Source organism: Camelus bactrianus, chromosome 16 (genome assembly GCF_048773025.1).
Source record: "Camelus bactrianus isolate YW-2024 breed Bactrian camel chromosome 16, ASM4877302v1, whole genome shotgun sequence".
In the NCBI taxonomy this organism is placed as follows: domain Eukaryota; kingdom Metazoa; phylum Chordata; class Mammalia; order Artiodactyla; family Camelidae; genus Camelus; species Camelus bactrianus.
Window position 1 is genome coordinate 33110835 of NC_133554.1, and position 21390 is coordinate 33132224.

Sequence of the window (21390 nt, forward strand, 5' to 3'; positions counted from 1 at the left end):
GCGCCAAAAGGCTGGAGAGAGAGCTCAGTATCCAGGCTATGCGAGGCCCAGCGGTCCCGGGGCCACCTTGCGCCGCCGCTCGCTGGCGCCTCGGAGGCTCCAGCCTGGCTGTGAACTTGGTCTAAGGCGGACTCTACTGGCAGCTCGGGGACGTTACAGCCTCTGCCTCTCGGCCAGCACAGCGGCCGCGGGGCAACCAGCGCTCTTTCGGTTTCCCTTGCTCCCAAATACAGCCTCCCAGGCCCCCACCTCTCACAGGGAAGGATTTCGTTTCTCCTGCTCTACGGTCGCTTAGGGGTCGGAAAACAGAAAAGAGAGTGAGTTAGAGAGACATACTAGAGAGAAGGGGAGACTGGAACAAGAAATGTACTCCATCATGCCTCCAAGCCCCAAAGAGGAGACACTTCCACATGCTGAGACTTTCCCTCTTCTGCTCCCCTAAAAGCTTCTTTTCAGGCTGAGTCCTCTCCTTCCCACCTGGTCTGGGTCATCCCCTAGCTAGGCAAGCGGGACGGGTGCCTGCGAGGTAACTTTCCTCCCTAGATGCACTCATCCCTACTCTGCAGCGCTCCGAAGCCAGGGATTGTGGCAACCAAAGCCAGTTGCCTCGCTCAGAGGCCACAGCTCTGGCGGCTTAGCCCGAACCCACTCAGAGAGCAAGGCCAGAGCATGGCCATGCTGCCTGGGAGATGTTTCCAGGGAGGAGAAGCTAAGGGATGCTGCAAAGAGCACATTTTCCTCTCCAAGAGGAGATTTAGGGAGAAGAGACAGGGTAGACAGTGCCTAAAAACATAGGAGAAAGAAGGGAGAGAGAATAGGATTAAAACTTAGGAAGTGTTGCTATTCAGGGTCTGACAGGTCCAGGATTGCTGGGAAGTCCAGTTCTCTCCTGCCTCCTAAATCCCCTACTTCCTTTTGGAGCCCAAAATTTGGGTCTCAGTAAATTCGACAAAAGAAGGAAAAGTAGGCTTAAACCTGTGGGCCTGCCCCCAACGGGCAGGGAGGCAGAGGTGGCAGCGGTGGCCGGCGGCGCTTAATGTATACGGCAGGCTGAGGCTTAGAGCCCCAAGTAGGCTGGCGCTCCGGCCCCGTCTGCTGACCTCTGCGTGATCCCGGACTCTATGAATTATTGATGAGATATGAGCGTTGATTTCCCCTTTCAGGATGCAAACTCCATTATATTGTTAAAATGGCGATTTAATCGTTGAGAATAGCTTTCGTGTGGGTTTTTTCCCCCAACTCATTTGCGCCTCCTTCCTTTTCATTTAACTCTCTTAATTAAATCCTTTAACAGATTTTAATCACTTTTTGGAGGGAGGGGCAGGAGGAAAGGGAAGGCTATCACTACCACCAACAACAAACACTAAAAACAAGCTGGAAAACCATAAAAAGTTTCTACTTTGGGGAGTTGAAAGGAAGGTGGGGAGGAGGCATTAACCCTTCTAGAAAGGTCCTGCTGAGAACATCCAACCAGCAGAGGATCCATCCATCTGAGTGCTGGGGCAAACTCACTCTGACAAGGAAGTGTTGGGCCTTGGAGGTGTTTAAAGACGTGTGTGGAGTCAGACTGTGGAAGAGTAAGTCACGCTAACCCTTGCTGAGAAGTTGAGGAACAAGGAACTTGGGGAAGACACATGTTTCTTGTGGGGATCGATTCTCCAATCTGGGCCCCAGGGGCGCCTCTTAGGGAGAAATGTCCATTCTCCTTAAGGGCCCCCATTTCTCCTCTCCCCCTCCCCAAACAGCTTGGTTTCCAGGCGGTGTCTGGGTTAATTAATATGGATGGGAAACAGTGCTCCAGCAATCGATAAATCCCGCTGTGGGCAGATCCTAGCCTCAAAATCTGATTACTCTGAGAAACTCCGAATATGGAGATGGTGACCAGTGGGCTCTCCCCTAAAAGAGGGGAGGGGTTCTTGCTAGCCCTGTCCTCCTTGGTTGGTGGGGTTGGGCCCCAAATTGAGAAGCCCATGCAGGCTACAGCCTTCTCTGCTCTGTCCTGGCAGGAGCTGAGTTTGGGGGATTGTGCTAAGCAGTGTGTTCTCTCCCTTGCTCTGAATCCTTGGCTTCCACCCCAGCAACCAGATTTCAAGGAAGCAGCCTGAGAGAGGAGCTTCCACTTGGATCCTGCCCCCCCCCCACTCTGCTCCCCTAACCCCGGTGAATACGTCTCACAGCCAGGGAAGAGTTAAGTGTCCCCGCTGCAGTTACGGAGAGGAAGCCGATGAAATATGGGCACTTGGAACTCCAGGCCTGGCTGGCTTTCCTGTTTACACTTCTTTATACTTCCTCCCACCCGGCGGCCTCAGAGAAACAAAACAAAAAACAAAACAAAAAACAAAACCAAAAAATAACCAAACGAAACCAAACAAAATTAAATTGTCCATTGAGTGGTGGTCAAGCTGGCCTCAGAGGGAAAAAGTGCAGTCTTACCCTCTAGCTGCTGGCTTCCTGCGCCCTGCCCCAGGTGAAGGGTCTGGAGGGATGGGCGTAAGGGCTTTGGCCGGCCTGCACCTCAGAAGGCTGGGGCTTGGACTCAGCCAGAAAGGGGAATCTGATAGAGAAGGAGAGAAAGGAGCAGCTTTACCGCAGATTGTCTTGGGGAAGACAGGAGAAGAGGATGCCGGTCTGGGGCAGAGAGGGTTCCTTTGCACCAGAAACCATTTGGAAACTCTCATCCCCTCCCCCATTGCATCCTGGCTGCAGTTCAGGGGAGACATTGCCCAGAGAACTCGAAGTGGAGAACAGGAAAGCCCAGCTAGGGCGGCATCTTCTCCAGGCAGGATCGCTCAGAGCCGGAGAAGACCCTTCCAAGAATTGTGGCTTCTGCAGCGGAAGCCAGGGGCTGCTCTTTGCCATTCCGGAAAATCTGTCTAGATATGCCCAGCAGATGTCCCTGGGCCGCTGGCCCCACACACTGTTTATCAGACTTTGCAGAACTAATGTGGGAGGGGGCCAAAAAAATCTTCAGGGGCAAGCCTTGGGGGGGTGGTCTGAGGTTTCTCAGAGAGAGTGGCAGCATTAGAGTGAGGCCAGGGGCACAACAGGACTGGGGTTTCCCTGGAGGCCCCAGGTCAGATTCTGCCCCCACTGCACTCTTCCTTTGCACCTCATTCAACCCATTTGCCTTGTCCAGAGAGGAAGCCTGCAGAAGTTGTACCTGCAAAATTGATTAGAATTATTTTAAATGGTGCTTGACATCCTTTGGGAGCTGACTAGAGTCTCCTTCCCAAGGGATACAAATACCCCATCATTCTTGGGGAGTTGTGTCTTCAAACCAAGGTGAGGACCCCAAGCTCTCTGTCCTCTTTGCACTCAAAGCCTGTGAAGGGTCTCCTGCAAGTCAGATCCCGGCAGGGATTGGAGAGCTCAGGGAGCAGAGAGGAGATGGGGAGAGAGCACAGACTTTCTTTACTATGAAACAGAAGGCATCTTGTGACCCTCTCCTTGTTCCACAGATTAGAAGCCCCTTAAGGTGCCACATGTCCAGTTCCAGGGACAACGGGAGTTGGTGAACTGACTCTAGAGATGGTGAGCTGGCAAAAGTAGGAATGATATCATGGTTGACCCTCATATGTCTTAAAATTTGCTGAGGAAGATGCCTCTGGCTTTCAGAAGGAGGGTGACTTATCCTAAGAAAATAACGGACCTCCTGGGGTCAAATAATGAAATCCCTCTGGTTTGTGGTGCCACAAAAACGAAGGGGCCTTTAGGCTCTGAAAGGGAGAGAAGAAGAAAGGAGAAGAGAGGAAAGAGAGCACCTTTCCCATTTTCTCTCCCAGCTCCTAAATCCCCCCCTTTTTTCCAATCAGTTGGGGTCTGTGATCTTCAGCACATTTATTTTTAGAGGGCTTGCCAGGGATCTACTTAAACACCTAACACCTCAAGACAAAAAAGGAAGCTCTCCCCTTCTGCCTGCTCCTGGCCCAGAATTAGGTTTTGGATTTGAGGGAAATGCCCCCTCTGTCTGTTCCCCACTTGAGCCTCAGGACCCTACTTAGAGCCAAGCCGGAAGGTTGGCTTGGGACCAATAGGCTGAAGTTGGGTGCAAAGGTGCTGCACTCCCTGTCCCGGACAGCCCTGATGAGGTCATGGAGAAGAGAGGGTGTATACCCCCTTTTCGTGGGGTTCAAAGATCCGAAAGCCAAAGAGTGCCCCAGCACAAGGCAGCCCACAGCAGCTGCTTTAGCCTTTCGGGTGCTTTTTCTCAGCTCAGATGAATCCAGATAAAAGTGCCCAGCAGCGCACCCCCTCACACCCCTGACAAATGAATGTCATAAAGTCTCTTTCCTGGGGGTGGAGAGATGTCTGTCTGAAGATATCTAGTAGTGAAGTGGCCCCCCACATGGGGGTCCTCCTTTCAGCAATACACACCCCTCCTTTTTGCCCCCTAAATTTCCAAGGTCACTGAAGGGACCCACACGAGCCTTTTCCCCACAAAGAGTCAGACGCCCCCGCAGATAAAACCAGGCACCCCCGACCTCAGAGGCCTTATCAAACTGAACTGAGTGCCCCCACTTCAGACACCCAACTTGTCAGAACTTGGTATAAAAAGCAGACTCAACTTGCCCCACTTATCACCCTACAGCCCTGCTGGAGGTAAGATTTCCTTCCCCCAATTCCCAGCCCCACAATCGCGAGGAGAAAAGCGAAAACTGGAAGCGACTTACTGCGGGAGAGCTGGGCCTGGGCTGCCGCCACCGCCTTCTGGGCTGGGAGAGTGCTCACCTACCTCTGCCCCCTTCCCCACCACGGCGAGCAGTTAAAGTGTCACTTAACATTCTGGAGAATGTGAAATATACCGTGCGGTGTCAACTCCCCAAAACCATAAAACTAACTTTATGGACCTCACGTGACTTTCTCGAGCCAGTGAGGGGTATCTGTCTGACTTCTCGGCGATTTTTACGATCTAACTTCAAGATAAAACCCCTATCCATTTGACATCTAAATGTCATAGCGACTTTTGGGATAGTTTGCTATGGACAAAGGGGGACAAAGTCAAGGGGTGAGGAGGAAGGAGGGCCCAGTAGAGCCTCCACAACCCTCGGCTGCCTCCTCACCAGTTCCCCCTCCCCCCAAGTCCTGTAAGAAGTTGGGCCAAGCTGGAAGGGATTGACCGGGTAAGTGTCCAGACTTGACTCTTGTGCGCAGGGTGGAGGCTGACTTGGACAGAGGAGGACTGGGCCCTGGCCCTGGGCCAGTCCAGCTGATGGGGGAACCAGGGGTTTTCTAGGATGCGCCCCAGCTCCTAGTTAAGAGGGGAGGTCAGTTGGACCCCTGGAGAGAGCAAGCCCTTAATAGGTGTAGAGAAGACTGAGGGTGAGAGGAAACCTTTGAAATCGAGCTGATTTTTTGTTTGTTTGTTTGGCCTTAGTGGGTGGCAGAGCTGAATTGGGATTTGGACCAGGGGACAGCTAGCGGGGTTGGGCAGGCCTGTACCACTCCCAAAGGCCAGGAGCCTCCTACTCAGGACTTAGGCCCAAATTACTTTCCCTGAAGAGGTTTCCAGAGGCTTTTCTCGCCAGCTGGTGGAAGGCCACGGTAGAGTCCAGCTCAGCCTTTCCCCTGCCCCAGCCTCATGTGGGGTTTCAGGGCCTCTCAGTCCCCCAGGCATGAAAGCCTGTCCCCTGGCCCAAGCACCGCTGACCAGGCAGGGACTTAGGTGGCTGAGAGTAGCTGCTGATGAGCATCCTGCTTTCCCTTCCCTGTACCCCAGATCTATCAAAAATGGTCTAGGGTGTGCCCAGTGATGGGAGAGACAGGCCACCAGAGAAAAGACAAGTGGAAGGGCAATGGAATAGGGGAAACATTTATTTGACTTCAAGGAAAGCTACAAACAAATACCAAAAGCGAATCACTGAGACAGGCCCGGCAAAGACAGATTTCACACGGAGCACAGCATCCACTTGCTCACTACAAATGGTCTCAGAAGCGAAATGGGTGGGGAGGAGGGGATGGGTCTGACCCAGACTATCCCCATATTTACAAGCTTTGGGCCCTCTATCCCAGACCCATCGATTCACAGAGAAATACACAAGACATTTTACACTGAGGATTATTTTTGTTTCCGGGTGCTCCCAGACCAGGCCTTGCGGGGCCTACCCAGGCGGCAGGAACTTCAATCTCACTATTTACCTTCCCTCTTCTCAACATCACTCCTTTGGTCCTCCCTGGCCCCCTTTCACCCCAGGACCAAGCCACTGGGAGACTTGGGCCTAGGAGTGGGGAGGGAGGAGGAAGAGGATGGTGGAAAGAGACACAGTCATGGACTGCTTCTCTGGAGGCCAGCTCAGCTGGGCCCCGGTGCTGCGGTATTACCCCACCTCAACTGCCGCCCCTTTTAGAGAAGTTTCAAGCTGAAACTCAAAATACTGCGATCATCTTTTTATAAATAAGTTAGAAGAACACAGATGGGGAGGGGAAAGTTCACATTAAACATGCGAGTTTCATTTTTTTCCTGGGGAAAGGAGTGCAACCACAGACACGAACATTCAGAAACACTGGCAGATTTGGGGTGAGCGGAGGGGAGTGGGGACCATGGAGGGAAAATAATAATTATCATTATTATTAACAATAATAAGATTAACCAGTCCAGGAGAGAGGGAGCCACAGGAAGACCTAAGACCAAACGAAAAATCGTAACACAGGGCCCGGGCGAGGCAGGCTCGTGGGAACCGGTCCCCAGCGGGCGGCGGCAGCGCGGGGAGGCTTGGAGGGGCCGGGGCTGGGGGCGGCACGGGCTCTTGGGCTGCCCAGGGCTCCTCCCGGCGGGCTCAGGGCTGGAAGGCGCTGCCGGCTGTAGCCAGGCTCATACTTTTCAGTTTGTTGTCTTTCTTCCACTTCATGCGCCGGTTCTGGAACCAGATCTTGATCTGGCGCTCGGACAGGCAGAGCGCGTGGGCGATCTCGATGCGCCGCCGCCGCGTCAGGTAGCGGTTGAAGTGGAACTCCTTCTCCAGCTCTAGGGTCTGGTAGCGGGTATACGCGGTCCGGGCTCTTTTCCCGTCCGGCCCGGTCATATCTGGAGCAGACGGAGCAGAGCCGCGAGGCAACGTTATTCCGGTTAAGGGAGGGGGCACTGGGTGGGAGGGGGGCGTGGAGCGGGACCCAGGCGTCCCCGGCACCCAGCTCACCGCAGCTCCAATCCTCCCCACTCCAGACGCCCGAATCCGAGCTCGCTCTCTGCACCCCCTTCCCTGCAGCCCCCACTTCTGCCGGCAGCGAATGCGCCCGGCTTTGTCTCTTGCTCCCTCCTTGTGCCTCACCCTTCGCTGGGCTCAGGCGGCCGCTCGCCCCGGGAGGGAGGAGAGCGGTTGCACTTTTGCCCTGGAAAGCTCGTTTTGCTGCTCGCCCCTCCTCTGCTAGAAGCAGTCTCAACATTTCGGGGGGCAAGCAGAACCCTTCCCCACGTTACTTAAACCCCATCCTTCATCCTAAAGCTAGTGTAGCTGGGCGAATAAAACCTAAGGCGAATCTGGGAACAAATTATTAAAAAATACTCCTCCCCAACCCCCCAGCTAAAGACCTTCTTTGGCTCTATCCCCCGAGCTGTGAGGACCCTCTTAGAGACTTCTCCCCCTCTGGAAAAAAATAAATCTATATTTGAGGAAAAGCCAAGCTCTCCTCGCTAACCTCCCCCTCCCCAAACGCGGAGAAGGAAAGCCAAGAAGACAAAAAAAGGGAGCGAGAATTACCATGGCTGATGTGAAGCTTCCTCATCCAGGGGAATATCTGCGGAGTCTGCCCCTCGGGCGCGGCTGTGGAGGTGGCCATGGGCTCTGGCTGCGCCCGAGCTAGGCTCGGGCTGCTTAGCTGGCTCGCCGCTTCCTCAGGCTCCGAGGACGCGCTGGCCTCATCTATTTCGGTGAAATTGGCGCTGGAGCTGGCCTGGGTCGCCTGGTCGGAGGGGGACGAAGCAGAGGGCTTGGCGCCGTGGCTGTCGCCGTTGGTGCAGGGCAGGGACTCGGGCGAGGACAGGGAGCAGCTCGACGCCGCTTGCCTGAAGCGGGGCTCCTGGGCGGGCGCAGGGAAGGCGCGCGAGCTCTCGCCCACCGCCCCAAAGTGGCTGGAGGAGGCCGAGGAGCGGTTGACGCTGAGGTCCATCCCATTGTAATTGTAGCCGTAAGAGCCGGTGTGCATGGCAGCGGGATCCCTGTAAGAGCCGCTCAGAGAGCTGCCACTGCCATAATTTAGCAACTGATAGTCCGGGCCATTTGGATAACGCCCCGAGAAGGAGTTTACAAAGTACGAGCTCATTTGGGTGATTTTGGAGGGCTTGATTTGTGGATCGTGGTCGTTATAACCCTGTGCTTCACGATTTATGATGTATTAATGAATTATAGCGATGCACTGTACTTCGTTTTGCTATGTATGCGGCCAAATATGGGGGGGGGTTGGAAGGGGGATGGGGGGGCGTTAGGGAATCACGTGCTTTTGTTGACCAGTCGTAAATTCTCGCTGATGACCTCAAGAGGTAATTCATGCTCTATGGTTACAAATAATGACGATCCGAGAATCGTTAGGGCCGATTCAATGCGAGCCTCGGAGAGAGGGGGAAAAAGGAGAAGGGGGAGAAACGGAGAAGGTTGACGGCGGCCTCTGAGCAGAGCGCGCCACCTCCCGGCGAACGGCGGGAGCGCGGGCCGCAGACCGCCATGGCGGCGACGGCGACCTCCCTGCTGTCTCTGTGCTATCGCTCGGCTAAAAAGAAATCCGGCCTAGGCTCACCCGCAGGGTTGAATCTTTTAGAGGAAAGACCCGATTGAGCCTTTACCCACTTATATGGAAGTGGAATTCGTCTCTCTGTGTCCTTCTCCCTGTCATTATTATTATTATTACTATTATTATTTTAACTCTGGATAAGATGATCAAAGATTGAGTTGCTCTTCCTTTACTGGGGCTTTGCAAATCTCAAAGTTGGGGGCGGAAATGAGAGGGAGGTTGGAAGATGTGTGAAAAACAATTATTGCAACTGGTTTCCTTGTGAGCTTGGCCTGGCCTGCTTCCTGACCCGGCTGCAATGGCCAGTCCACAGCATCCAGACTGAGCCGGCAGGGCTAAGCCAAGGGTTTGAAGGAAAAGCTTTCACTTCTCCTAATCCTCTTAGAAGTCTGGAATCCTCTTCCTGACTTCCTCCCCATCCTTAGCCTACAACGGAGGGGTGGCAGAGCATGACAGGGACCCCAGAAGACAAGCCCAGCTGGTGCTAAGTGGCCTCACTGTGAGAAAAACCGTAAGGTCTACAGCGTCGGGGATTGGGGTCTGGGTGTAAATGTGGCTCTCAGAGTTCGGGATCAAGGTAGAAACCTTTCACCTCCTCACCAGATGCCTGCTATTGCCTTGGGAAGCTCCACTCAAGGTCCCATTCTGGTGGCTGGGTAGTTTCAGAATTTGTCGAGAGGCCCACTCCTTCCCCAGAAAGGGGTTCTGAGGACCGGCAGTGCCTTCCTGAGCACTCTGGGCAGCCAGAGACCGCCACAGCTGGGCCCCTTCTGCCAGGCGGCTATTTTCTTTAAAAATAAAAAAGAGAGCGAGAAGGAGGAAGAAAGGAAAACAGTCTCTGCAGCTTGCTGCCTGGGTGAGGGGTGGGGTGGGGATAGAATAGGTCGGTTTTGGTTGATGGGATGAGACCGAACTGCCCCATCACCTGGCCTCCCGCCCTCAGGTCTCCAAAGAGCAAGAGAAAATCTTGTCCTTTACCCCGTGCCTGCCGATGGCTTCACATTCCCCTACTTGTCACTGAGCTACTACTTGAGACAGGAAGGGATGCCTGGAGCCTTTAGCTGCTGGCGGAGAGATAAATACCCAGTGGCCCCAATTTAGTCTCCAGAGCCACAGGCCAGGAGCAGAGGGCCAAGGCCGGCGGAGATCAGGCCATGTGGGCAGGCCAAAGACGGCGGGCCTCAGCGATCATGCGGACAGAACAGTGCTGCCGAGGCGCAAGACTCGCCTGGCTCGGTCTCTGCAGGAGCTCCTGGCTAAGGGACCTCGGTGGTGGTCCTCGTGCCACGGACAAACGAGGAAATGCTAGAGAATGAGTCCCCCAAGTCTGCACCAGGAGAGGCCGTTGTGAGCCTCAGTACTGGCGGGCGCGGTGCTGGAGCCTGGGCGGGACCGCTGCAGCCTTTATCTCAACTGTAACTTCCGAGTCTCGTGTCCGGCCCGCTGGGGCCGACCAGGGCTCCTGCCTTTGCTGCTGAGTTTCCGGCACGGGGACGCAGGGGTGGCGGTGGGGGTGGGGGAGTGGCAGGGGAGGAGCAGAGGTGACTAAGCGGCGAGTTTTTACATCTTTATTATTATTATTATTATTATTATCATTATTAATAATATTAATATTATTACCGAAGTATTTCACGTCCAGAACTAAGACAAGACTACAAACACAACACATAGAAAATTAATAAAATAGAACTTTGTTTTCTTCTGAGGCTCCTCTTCTTACTTCTAGGTAGTATGTGCTCCTTCCAGTGGCTTTGGGGAGGGGATGGGAGAGGTCTGGGGTCAGGGAGTCTTCGAGCCCCCCCGCTGAGGGAACTGCGAATCTACCATTGAACCGTGCACCGGGGACATGGAAGAAATGAGACGCGACACGGACAAGAGCATTCTGCTCTGCTTCCAGGAAACATCAAGTGAGTCTGGTCCTCAGTTCTCACGGGGGAGCCTGTTCAGGCTGAGGCGGTTCCGCAGGGATGGAGGGGGCGCTGGGGTGCTGGGTGGGCTCAGGCAGCACGGCCTCCCAGCACCCAGCGACAGATCTGCGGGCGGGGGTCCGGGAGAGCGCTGGGCCCCGCCTGTTGGGCTCAGGAGAGCAATTCCCCAGGCTCCCCCGCCCGCAGAGCCTTCTCGAGGCTCTCGGATGCCCTCGGCTCCCCAGAGGCCTCTCCCTTTGCGTCCCCCACAACCACCACCCTTTCAGCGCCTTCATTCGGCTGGCTTTTCTTCTTCCTCCTCGGCACTGAGCTGAGACGCGCTGAGCAGTTTGCTCTCCTTTTTCCACTTCATGCGCCGGTTCTGGAACCAGATCTTGATCTGCCGCTCGGTCAGGCATAGGGCGTGCGCGATCTCGATGCGCCGCCGCCGCGTCAGGTAGCGATTGTAGTGAAACTCCTTCTCCAGCTCCAGCGTCTGGTAGCGTGTGTAGGTCTGGCGGCCGCGCCGGCCGCTGGGCCCAAAGGAGGAACCTGTTACGCAGAAAGGAGATGCTGAGGCCTGGGGTCACCAGGGCCAGAGCCCCCTCCCCCACTCGACCCTCAAACGTGGACTGTAGCCTGTCCCGGGATGCCCTCCACTCTCCCTGTTCCCTGTCCTCCGCAGCCCCCTTCCTCACTCCTCCAGCGCCCCCTCCAGATTCCCTCGGGGTCTCCTAGGCTAATGCCTTCTGTCTAGATTCTTGGTGGGGGATGGGAGGAACAGTTTTAAATCCCACCCGAGCCTAGGGGGAGGGGCTGGGGAAGCACTGGCCAGGTGTGTCTCTTCCTAGCCGCATCTTTTCCTTCCATTCATCTGGCTCCCCCACCACCTTGTGATAGATTCCGGCCCTTAATCCGTAATGACGTGGATCGATCCACAGTCGGCATTAACGGCTCCTCACTTTCGTGTCCCGCTAATGGACATCAATTTGGGACTTAAGGCCGACAAATAATCCAACCTGAGACCCAGGAGCCTGCTTCTCCCTCTCTCCGCCTCTGCTCGCTTCCTCTGTTTCTTCCCTTTATTCTCCGTCCTCTGACTACAACCCCTTTCCTGGTGCCTCATCTTTCCTCAGCCCCTGACCCCCAGGGAAACCTAGTCCGGGACAGACACAACTCTCTCTCGCCAGCGTCACGCCGCTCCCCTTCCCATGACGCACTCCGTTTTCAATGAACAGTCTTTGGGTGGGGACCCGACTAGAGCTGAGGGCGCCAAGGAAAGCCCCCATTGACTGCGAGGAGGGGGTCCTGCCCATCTCCATGACCCAGAATCCCAGCTGCGGCCTGGCGCTCCGAGAGAACCCACTCGCTCCCCCTGGCTCCGAGTGCATCTGGGACTTTGCAAACTTTGCAACTCCTGAGGACGGGAGAGAAGCGCGGGAGACCCGGTGCAGGCGCCCAATCGTCCCTTAGCTCCAATCGAGACACCAACCCAGCACCCTGTGGGAGAATGGGGGCGGGGGGGTGTTCCCTAGTTCTGTCTCCGGGAGGGGGGCCCGCAGAGGTCAAGGCGGCCGCAGCAAGGCTCACTCACTGTTGCACGAATTCATCCGCTGCATCCAGGGGTAGACAGGGGTGGAGCACTTCTGCTCCTCCGCCTCGCCGAACACGCTCTTGTCCTGCGCGCAGTCGGACTTCCGCGGCTCGGGGTGGAACGGGGGCGGCTCGTCGGCGCCCGAGAGCGCGCAGGCCGACTCCTTCTCTCGGTAGAAGGCCGGCGCCGGCCCGTAGTCGCAGGGCGCCGCTCGGCCGTAGCCGCCGCCGGCCGGCGGGTAATAGGAAGAGGCGGCAAAGCCCTTGTCCTGGCCGGGCCCGGGCCCGTAGGGCGCGGGGTAGTGCCTCAGCGGGTCCGCATAGCCCGACGAGTAGAGCGGGAGCTGGCCCAGGAAGGACTCCTGCCCGCTGGCCAGAGTGACGGGGAAGGTGGAGTTCACGAAATAGGAACTCATTGGGAGGGGAGGCGCGCACGGCCGCTGCTGCTCCGCCGGGTTTATGATTTGTTGTGTTTTATAGTCCGAGCGCCGCGCCTATTAGTAGTATATCTGAGATTGGGTTTTAGCTGAGGGGGGATGGCGAGGTGCCAGTGAGGGCCAGAAGGAAATACAACCATCTGATCCAACACTGACCAATGGCAGAGGCAGGAATTGTCAAATAGCACCCAGGAGGAGCGCAGCCCGCGCGAGGGACCCGCGCACAAACCTATCAACCTTTTTCCCCCCTCCTTCTTCTCCTTCTGCTTTCTCTCTCTCCCCAACAGCACAACGCTTCCCCTTCCACCTACGTAGGATCTGCGAAAGAGGCGTCTTGCGAAAGGAGGGAGCATTTGGATTGAGACCACCCCATCCCCCAGTGATTAAATATATCCCTCCCCTCCCCATGCAGGATAGGGAAAAGTTAATTGTGTTTTCAGAAAAGTTAACCCCTGCGTTGCTTGAGCCCCTTCCCTCTAGGGAAGGTGGATAAATATATCCGAATCTCGAACCTCAATCTCCTTAGGAAGGAACTAAAGGAGAAGGCTTGTTTCTCGGGTTTTGTGTTGATAGAGGAGAGATGAGTTCTCCGTTGATTAGCATCGTTTTCAGAAAGAGACGCGAAGAAGATGAAACCCTCTCCAAGGGTTTTGAAAACCGTTTTTCCTGTTTCTCAGATCTACTGTGTCTCCTCCAAGCCTGGGTTTATTATTTCTGCTTCTCCACAACTCTTAAGGTCTGAGGGGCAGGCCAGAGTCTGCAGCCCAGAAGACCCAGAAGGCTGAGAATTGGGAGGAGGGTCTGAGCCCAAGCTTCTCTCACTAGCTGTGTGGCTAGGCCAGGAGCTTCTGGGAAGGCTACGGCCACTGCTGCACAAGACATCTTACCTGGTTCTAGTATGTACTGCTTGGTCTTGGCACAGGAAGGGGGCACTGGGAAGAGGGACTAGTCCTCTCTTCACTTGGGGATAGGGAGAGGAGGGGGAGGGACATCCCCCAGCCTAGGTTTGTCTGATCCCTATCTTGCCTGCAACCCTCACTCCATCCCACCTCCTTCCCCAAAAGACATTAGAATACCCTGGGTGACAGGGTCTTAGGAATCAAAGATGTTTCAGTAAGTCTGGGTACAGGGAAGAAATTTTTCCCTCTCCAGTTCTAGGTCCTCAAACCCTCCTGATATAGGAGGCAATCAGAGACCACAGGGAAGAGAGGGGGCCCTCACTCCTTTTCAGGTCTCTCTAGAGCTGGCAGTTCTTTTTAAAATTAATTCTTTCTCAAGACTTGAGTTTTGTTCAGTTTTATGGGGGGCGGGGCTCCTGAGGTCTCAGTAGGCAGCTTACAACGTATCATTCTGCATCCCCTCTCCAGATACTTGCCACCCTTCTGTATGTCTCTCAGCATCTCTGCAACCCCTCCTATATCTCGTGTTTGTATCACCAGCTTGCTGTCTACAAGCTTTGGTGCAAGAGAGGGTGTGCATCTCCGACATTCTCTTTCTCCTTCATCTAAGGAAAATGAGCATTAGAGCCAGGCTGGAAGCCTGAATCACGGTGTGGTTTTAACATTATAATGTGCACATGGAGGCCAGGCAGTAAAGGGTGACAACCTTTGGACCTGGGACAAAGAAAAGGCCAGGGTGTGGGACAAAATCTGATGATGAAAGGGCTAGGCTGACCCTCCTCTGATTGTTCTTTGGGCTCCTTTTTGTGGGCCAATTCTGCCCACTGAAGATGGCACAAGACACTAGGAAAAGTGGTAGAGGGCTGAGGTTGGTGACCAAGGGTGGGAACTTGGTTGCTTGCAAAATGGCTTACAAAGCTCCCTGAGCTTAGGACAACTTCTGGGCTGTACCTTCATGGCTAAGTGGCTATTCCTGGTTGCCCCATCAACTACTTCCTACCCTGACTCTATCGGGATTTTGTCAAGATTTAAGAAAATAAACTCAAGCTTCCTAATAATGGAGAGTCACAAGTGTTCCAATCTAGCTGTGATTAGGCCCACTCCTAGAGAGGAACAGGAAACTTTTGGGCAGGAGGAGCAAGGTGGGGAGAGAGCCTTGTGTATCTCCCTCCTCCTTGCCACTGAGGCCGGGCCTTAGGCCTCAGCCCACCCTGCCTCCTCTCTGGCTGTAATGTCTTCATACTAAGACTGAAAGGTGTGGGCTTTCCTGTGAAGCCTGGATGACACAAGATCCAATGAGGGAGGGGGATTTTCCCTGTGACAGAAGCATGAAATAATCTCCTTATCCTTAGAGCCATACCCCCAAATTAACCTCACCTCTGCAGGTTGCCTGTCATGAGATGGAGCCGCAAAAGCAGGGCCTGGGCGCCTGGAGTCCAGCATGAAAGGAAATAGCGCCTCATCGCTCTTATCTAAGCCCAGAGGTATTTATGAGCGTTTATTCGTCTGATCCGTTTGTTTGGGAGAAAGAGCAGGCAGGCAGGGCTGAGCCAGAGGCCGCCTGGTTTCTGGAGCCAGATCTCTAAGAATCTGTCTGTGGTTCGATCCACTGCCGTTGTCGATCTGTCTTCAAGGGGAAATATGTAAATACACAGCAGGCGCAGCCACCAGCTGGTTCGGGGATTCTCTCCCTGCTCAAGGAGAAAGTGTGTATATGGAGAGGTGGATATAAATATGTACCAAGTCTGGAGTACGCACAGGAGGATTGTCTAGAAACCCCATAGGCAGGATTTATAATTGTAATTTTCTGAGCTGTGAATCTGTGGTCTTGTGGAGGTACACACATTGCAGCTCCCAGGGAAATGTCTAAGTTGTGTTCAGCTTGGGAGTAAAAGTCTCCTTTACTGGTAACCTCAGGGAGGGTATTTGCCAGTAGGTATGTGTAGGGGAGGGGGGATTGAGACATTGTCCAGGCTTTGTATTTCCTCTCATCTGCCATGCTCCCACCCCACACCCAGCTCTTTGGACTGTGGACACCTTCCCCCACCCCACTCTCAACCCTGGCTGGGGTGGGGTGAATTAAAACATCTCAACCTAGTTCTTCCCCTGAGTTCTGTGTGTTTCTCTGGGTTTGGGGAACATTAATGTTCCCAGGGGAGCAGTGTGGCCACTCCCAACCTTTGAGAGCTGTTTAGTAGGGACATTGCCTTAAAATCGGCTGGTCCAACTCGCGGTACAAAAGCATCATTTCCATTATGCAAATGAACGACATCGTCTCTGTTCCGGGAAGCAGTGGCGCTCTGTTCCCTCTCCCTGGGTCCACCGGCACCAGCACCATAAGAGCTCTGAAGTGTTTCATCCCTCTGTACCAGCCGCCTTCCCCTCCCTACCTGTCCTTCGCTTGCCTGCAAGAAAAAACCTCCGAGGGGCCCAAGGCTTTTCAGGCGTGCTCCCCTGGGGCCTCTTGCAGTGGGCCTGGCCTTCTAGCCGCCAGAAAATCATTCTCTGCTGAAAAGCTGAAAGGACTGCTCCTACTGCCCAGACTCTCAGGGCACCGAAGCCTGGAGGGGTCGCAGCCCCCGCATTTGCTCCCAGTACCGCTGGGCCCCTCGACCTCGGCAGCTCCTCCAACTCCGAGCCAGACCCTAGTAACACCTCTGCCTGCCTGGCACCGCAGGCAATTTCCTGGATCCCCCGCCCAGGAACTGGGGCCACAGCACCTTGAAAGGAGCGACCAGAGCTTCCTCCTGCGGCTTGAAAGCCCGAGCTAATCAGTAACCCGTGAGACAGGGGCCAATATTCAAAGGCAGCGGCAGCGGCGCGTACCCCCGCCCTCGCCACCCCCTTCTGGGAAAGCAGTCAGCTTAAGCGGGTGTGAGGGGTCCGGCAGGAACGGAAATTACAATGGTTTGGTTCCTTAATGATTGATCCCCACTCCCACTCCCCATTTTTCCCCCAAAGCATATCTGTGTCGATTTCGCCTGAAACGATCGGGAATGGGGAAGGGGACTCACACTCACTTGCTTACACCATAGTTTCCCGAAAACTCAGCTCAATTCCTTCACCACAGACTCACCGGCCAAGAAACTGGCAAGACCCACTAGCCAACACGGAGAACACAGACCCGGTTTGTCTTTTGACAACCGAGTGGAACTGCCGGGTTCGGCGCCTCCCCTGCTGGCCCCCTCCCTTGGCGGAAAAGAAAACCAAATAAACCTTGAGCAGTCTTGGCCTGGTATCTCCCTAGCGGCCCTGGTGATCCCCTCTTGCGCTTTGATGGGGTAGAGGGGAGAGGGCTCTCGATTCTGATTTCCCCTCAACCCTTTGATTCAGGGCCCCCTGCCTGCCCGCGGGATGCAGCATTAGTCCTTTTAAAATATACCCTAGAAAAAGCCGCTTCCCCTAGCCAGCCGCTAGGTTTGGCTCTGGGATGCGGCTGCCAAGGGGGAGAGAACATTTGTTCTTGAATCCACACGCGGGCAGGCGAGAACCAAGATCCAGCAGAAAGCAACAATCTGGGCCGAAGCCCCCAGAATCCCTCCGAACCCGAGCGGCGGGGGCTCCGGGTTCAGGCAGTGTCGCGGGGCTTGCGGCGCCAAAGCCGCATGTCTCCAAACGGACGGTAGATGGCAGCAAACCGCATAATTTGGGTCAGAGCAAACTGTCAAAGGGATGATTTATGCCCCGCCAAGACTACAGGAGAAAAAGACCTTTAGTCTGGGTGGGTTTGCGAAATTTTTCGTTTTGAGAATAGGCTCTGAGTGCCGTGGGTGCTGACCGAGAACTTCTCTCGATACACAGCCGAGGGGACCCTTCAGGCACCCATTCCGGGCCTGCTTCGAGGGCAGCTACCTGTGCCTCCAGGGGCCCCCCTTCCACGCCACAAGTGGCTGCGTCTCTCTCTTCCCAGCTCAAGACTGAAACGTCCAGGATCCCTCTACACACGCCCAGACCCCACAATCCCTAGGCAGACAGAGGCCCGAGGCTGAATGCTCTGCATCTGGTCTTTAAAAAGAGAAAAGCAATCACCTATTCCTTCAAACCAAACTAAATCACAGTCTCTCCTGCCCTTGGCACCCAAATACACTTATCTCTAGACTCACAGCTTCCCCAGAAGCCCTCTCACTCTATTTTTAAGTCCTCACCTAGCAGCTTACACCTTCTTCCACCCCACCAGCTACTTTAGGAATCTCAGCCTCCAGCCCAAAGGTTCTTCTCCCCCACCCCCCAGGAGGCCTGGCTGGGGAATGAATCAGGCGCCGAAGGGACAGGACTAGGTGTCTGAGCTCAGTGCCAGGCAGCTTTTCAGTCTGGATACATTCAGGTCCCCTAATGGGATTTTCTTTTAATTGTTTTTTCTCTCTTTTTTATTTACAAGCCTAAAACAACAACATGCTAAACAGCTCCTTCACAATCACCACATTTAGATCCAGGAAAGTTTGAAATGTTTTCATATCAGATGCACACTTTTCTCCTGCACCGAAATCCACACACCTCATACCAATAGACACAAGTATTAGAATCAATATTGCACAGAAACCAACACGCTGTAACCTACCGCATTAAAACCCACAAAATTGTCTCCCTGCAGAGCGAGGCTCCCTCCTGTGGGAGTGGCGAAAGACCTGGCATTCTCAGGAAGGCTTCCTGGGGGGCTCTCCTTTTATTTGGGTGCCTCCACCCACAGCCCTTTAATTTCAGAAATGTCTCCGAAGGGAGATAATGAGTATTTCTCTGTGAATTGTTCTTTCTGTGTCTCTCTAGCCACCTCCTCACCCTCGCTGGCCTCTGCGGAGATTCCAGGCCCTCCAGAGACCAGGACGTCCCTTAGCGCCACCGCCCCTCGTGCCAACGCTGCCGGGAAACCACTGATACGATACTGGAAACTCGCACCGGGCAAGAGAGCTGCATGGGGGCAATTGGGGGAGGCCGGAACAAGGGAGGGGTGGTGGGAGGGGGAGGGGGCACAAACCCACAGAGGCCATAGCAACCGGATTCTACCAGCGCCCCAAAGCTCAGACACCCCATCCTCTCTTTCTCAGCCCCCTGGCTTAAACCTCTCCTCCCAGCTTAAAAAGGCGATTTAGAGCTCGCCTCCGTGGCCCCTTTCGGTTCCTCCTCCCGTCTTCCCTGCCTTGCTCCCCCTCCTGGAAGCAGCCACCCCTCTCTCAGCCACCAAATTTCCTGGGAAGCCTCTCCCTGCAGCGCCCAGAGGTGGGGTTCAGCCCCGTCTTGGGGGTGGGGAGGAGAGAGACAAACCTAAGCCCCACCCCCTACAAAATCGAAGCAAAAATATAAGAAGAGAATTGTAGAATATCCCTTACCTTTGCAGACCTTGGGGTTTCTTTCCTCCGATTGAAAGAGGTGGGGAGAAAGAGGAGGAGAAAAAAAAAAAAAAAAAGAGCGTTCGGTTTCTTCTTCATCTTCCAGATAATATTGTCCCAACCTGAGAGCCGTTGTTTCCCCTTCTCAGAGTTGAGAGAGAGGGTGTTTCGCTTTTCTGATATTTGCATAGAAAATGGAGTAAGTTCTGGCTTTGAAAAATGGTATCAGGCTGCAGTCCTGGGCAGATTGTCCATTTACCCTCCATGATGACTAAAATCCCAAATCAGCAAGCAAATTAAGTTAGAAATTAAAATTATTTTTGGTTCTCTCTTTTGTGTAATTCCCACCCCTCCTTCTCTCTCTCTCTCTCACTCCCTCTCTCTCTCTTCTTTCCTCTCCCCCTGTCTTTTCCTCTCTCTCTCTTGCTTTATCGAGCTGATACTGAAGTATAAAAATATCAAGAGGCTGGAGCCCTGAAGGACGACAGTGCTCCGACCTAGGTGTGGTGTCCAAAAGAATGCTGCATTATAACCACCAGGGAAATGATAAAAAGTTCATGTTCACGATCGCCCGGCCACATGACCGGCGCTGGCCAATCGCTGGATTCAACCACTCATAAACTTCTATCACAAAGTTGTAAATTTTCATAAAACAACAAGGAATTTATTGCATTTCTTCATGGCTGCTCCACCAGCAACCCTTTTCTCAGTCGCCATCTTCTTTTCTTCTCCTTCTCGATTTTTGGGGAAACCCCAGTCTGAGGAGGGGTGAGATTTGGGGTGCAGGGAATCAGGCGGAGGAGCCACAAACATCCATCTGGGAAGGGGGGCTCTTTTTGGAACCTCTCTATTCTCACAGGAGCGCTGTCCTCCATTCTAGTAAAATTCACCCCAAAACCTCCACATAGGGACTGTTCTAAGGCAATTTGGGAGTGAATCTGGAGCAGCACCCAGTGTCCAGGGTTGCCACTTGTATTAGGGCAAAATGAAAGCCTCAGTGCCCCCTTTCCCCCCTGAACATCCCCTTCATTCCCAGTCTTATAAATGGTGGGCACCCCACCAGTGAGGCTTGTAGCATTGCGGGTGTAGGGGCTTTAGATCCCCTAGGGCCTAGTTTTTGCTCCGGGAAGAAAGGTGGCCCCAATGGAGGCCAAGGCGAACAGTCTAGCCACCAGATTGTCACCCCTGCACCTCAGAAATTGGAGGGTAAAGCCGGACCCTGGTCTCTCCCGCCCAAATGTCCATACACCCACGTTCTCAGGGATAACGCCCTGTGCTCTCTGGGGGGTGGGGTGGGGGTTCAGTGGTCATTGACGGGGGAAACTGCAGGTTTTGGAGCCTTTTACTTGCAAATTCAAATTAAGCATTCTCCTTAAACTCGCTCTCTTCCCCTTTTTTGTCTGGTCGCCTGTTCTTTAAATTTAAATAATTCAGGGTTTATAATCGAATAAAGACTAAAAATCAGCTCTGCAGGTCTAGCTGTAGGCGCCATCCTCCTGGTTTTTCTCCCTCGATCAAGGGGATGTTTTAGAGCAAAACAACGGCCACCAAAATTCACCCCGTGTTTCCCAAGTACCCTGAATACTCCCGTATTTTGAATTGGGCTACCAGTGCCCAAAAGCAGGAAAGGAAATAAGCTCCCCTCTTCCAAATGTTTTTCTTTTTTCTCTTTCTCTGTATTCCGGGGAAGATCCCAGGTTGCCGGCAGCGCGGACAGAGAGCGGAAAGGCGCGGAGGAAGCCGGCGCAGCCCTGCGCGGCCGGGCGGCCCGGCTGGGAGCGGCCGGGATGCGGCCGCAGCAGCCGGCTGACTCGCACCGCTCGGCCTCTCGCTCTCGGGGCTCATTTCCTTCCTTCCCCCCATTTCAAGTTTCACTTGGGTCGCTGTGTCAATTTAGGAGGAGATAAATTAAAATAAATGAAAGTAAAATAAATTGAAATAAAATTAGCGAATAGTTCTTGCGGAAAATGTTTGCCGGCTGAGCGAAAAGCCGGGAGCGCCTTGGCGTCGGAGGCCGGTGGCCGGGAGCTTTCTGCACGGCGGCCCGGCCTCTGCCCGACGCCGCCCACCCGCCCTCACGAGAAGAGCAGCGGGAGTGGATTTGGGTGGTCACCTTCCCTTTCCTTCCGCTCTTCGTTCGCGCGGGGCCTAGCACTTTGGATTTCAGCTTGTATTTTTGTATTTGTGCCGAGCGGCACAGCCACAGCCTGGTGTGAAGGCCTGGTCGAGGAAGAGTTTGTGAACTGCCCGGGTGGTGGTGGTGGTGGGGTATTTGGTTTGGTTTGGTGTTGTGAGTATGTGTGACGGGGCATGTGGACTCAAGGACGTGTTTCCTTGGGGGCAAATGTGAGTCTGTGTGTTTATAAGCTAACGTGTGAGTGTACATTGGTATGTATAACGTGTCTGTGAGTGTGAATGTGGGTTGACTCGTGAGTGGGAGCGAATGGTGAATACATGTGTTCTGGGCAGGAGTTGGGATATGTGAATGCCTGTGTAAATAAATACACGT

At 54.1% G+C, this 21390-nt stretch overlaps 3 protein-coding genes and 1 long non-coding RNA gene across 6 annotated transcripts in view; 1 reads left to right on the forward strand and 3 right to left on the reverse strand.

The window, feature by feature from the left end:
- LOC141573615 (uncharacterized) overlaps positions 1-18806 on the forward strand; it is a 58289-nt gene extending 39483 nt beyond the window's left edge. The window contains exon 5 of the long non-coding RNA XR_012499506.1: positions 18322-18806. This is a non-coding gene — a long non-coding RNA (uncharacterized LOC141573615). The remainder of the gene's footprint in view (positions 1-18321) is intronic.
- The window catches only part of HOXB3 (homeobox B3), a 54917-nt gene extending 35904 nt beyond the window's left edge, over positions 1-19013 (reverse strand). The window contains exon 1 of one of the 3 annotated variants that reach the window (XM_074342973.1): positions 18882-19013. The gene's annotated coding sequence lies outside the window, so the exon portion shown is untranslated. Of the gene's footprint in view, positions 1-4670; positions 4808-18881 lie in introns of those variants that run through there. The other 2 variants (XM_074342972.1, XM_074342979.1) reach the window with 2 other exon arrangements.
- On the reverse strand, positions 5789-8374 carry HOXB5 (homeobox B5). Its single transcript, XM_074342982.1, has 2 exons — positions 7695-8374; positions 5789-7021 (listed from the first exon to the last, which is right to left on the reverse strand). The coding sequence occupies exons 1-2, from the start codon at positions 8254-8256 to the stop codon at positions 6774-6776; spliced, it is 810 nt and encodes a 269-aa protein (XP_074199083.1). The 5' UTR covers positions 8257-8374; the 3' UTR covers positions 5789-6773.
- On the reverse strand, positions 10276-18377 carry HOXB6 (homeobox B6). Its single transcript, XM_045520774.2, has 2 exons — positions 12223-18377; positions 10276-11180 (listed from the first exon to the last, which is right to left on the reverse strand). Exons 1-2 carry the CDS (start codon positions 12635-12637, stop codon positions 10921-10923), a joined length of 675 nt encoding a protein of 224 aa, XP_045376730.2. The 5' UTR covers positions 12638-18377; the 3' UTR covers positions 10276-10920.
- Positions 19014-21390: the final 2377 nt, after the last annotated feature.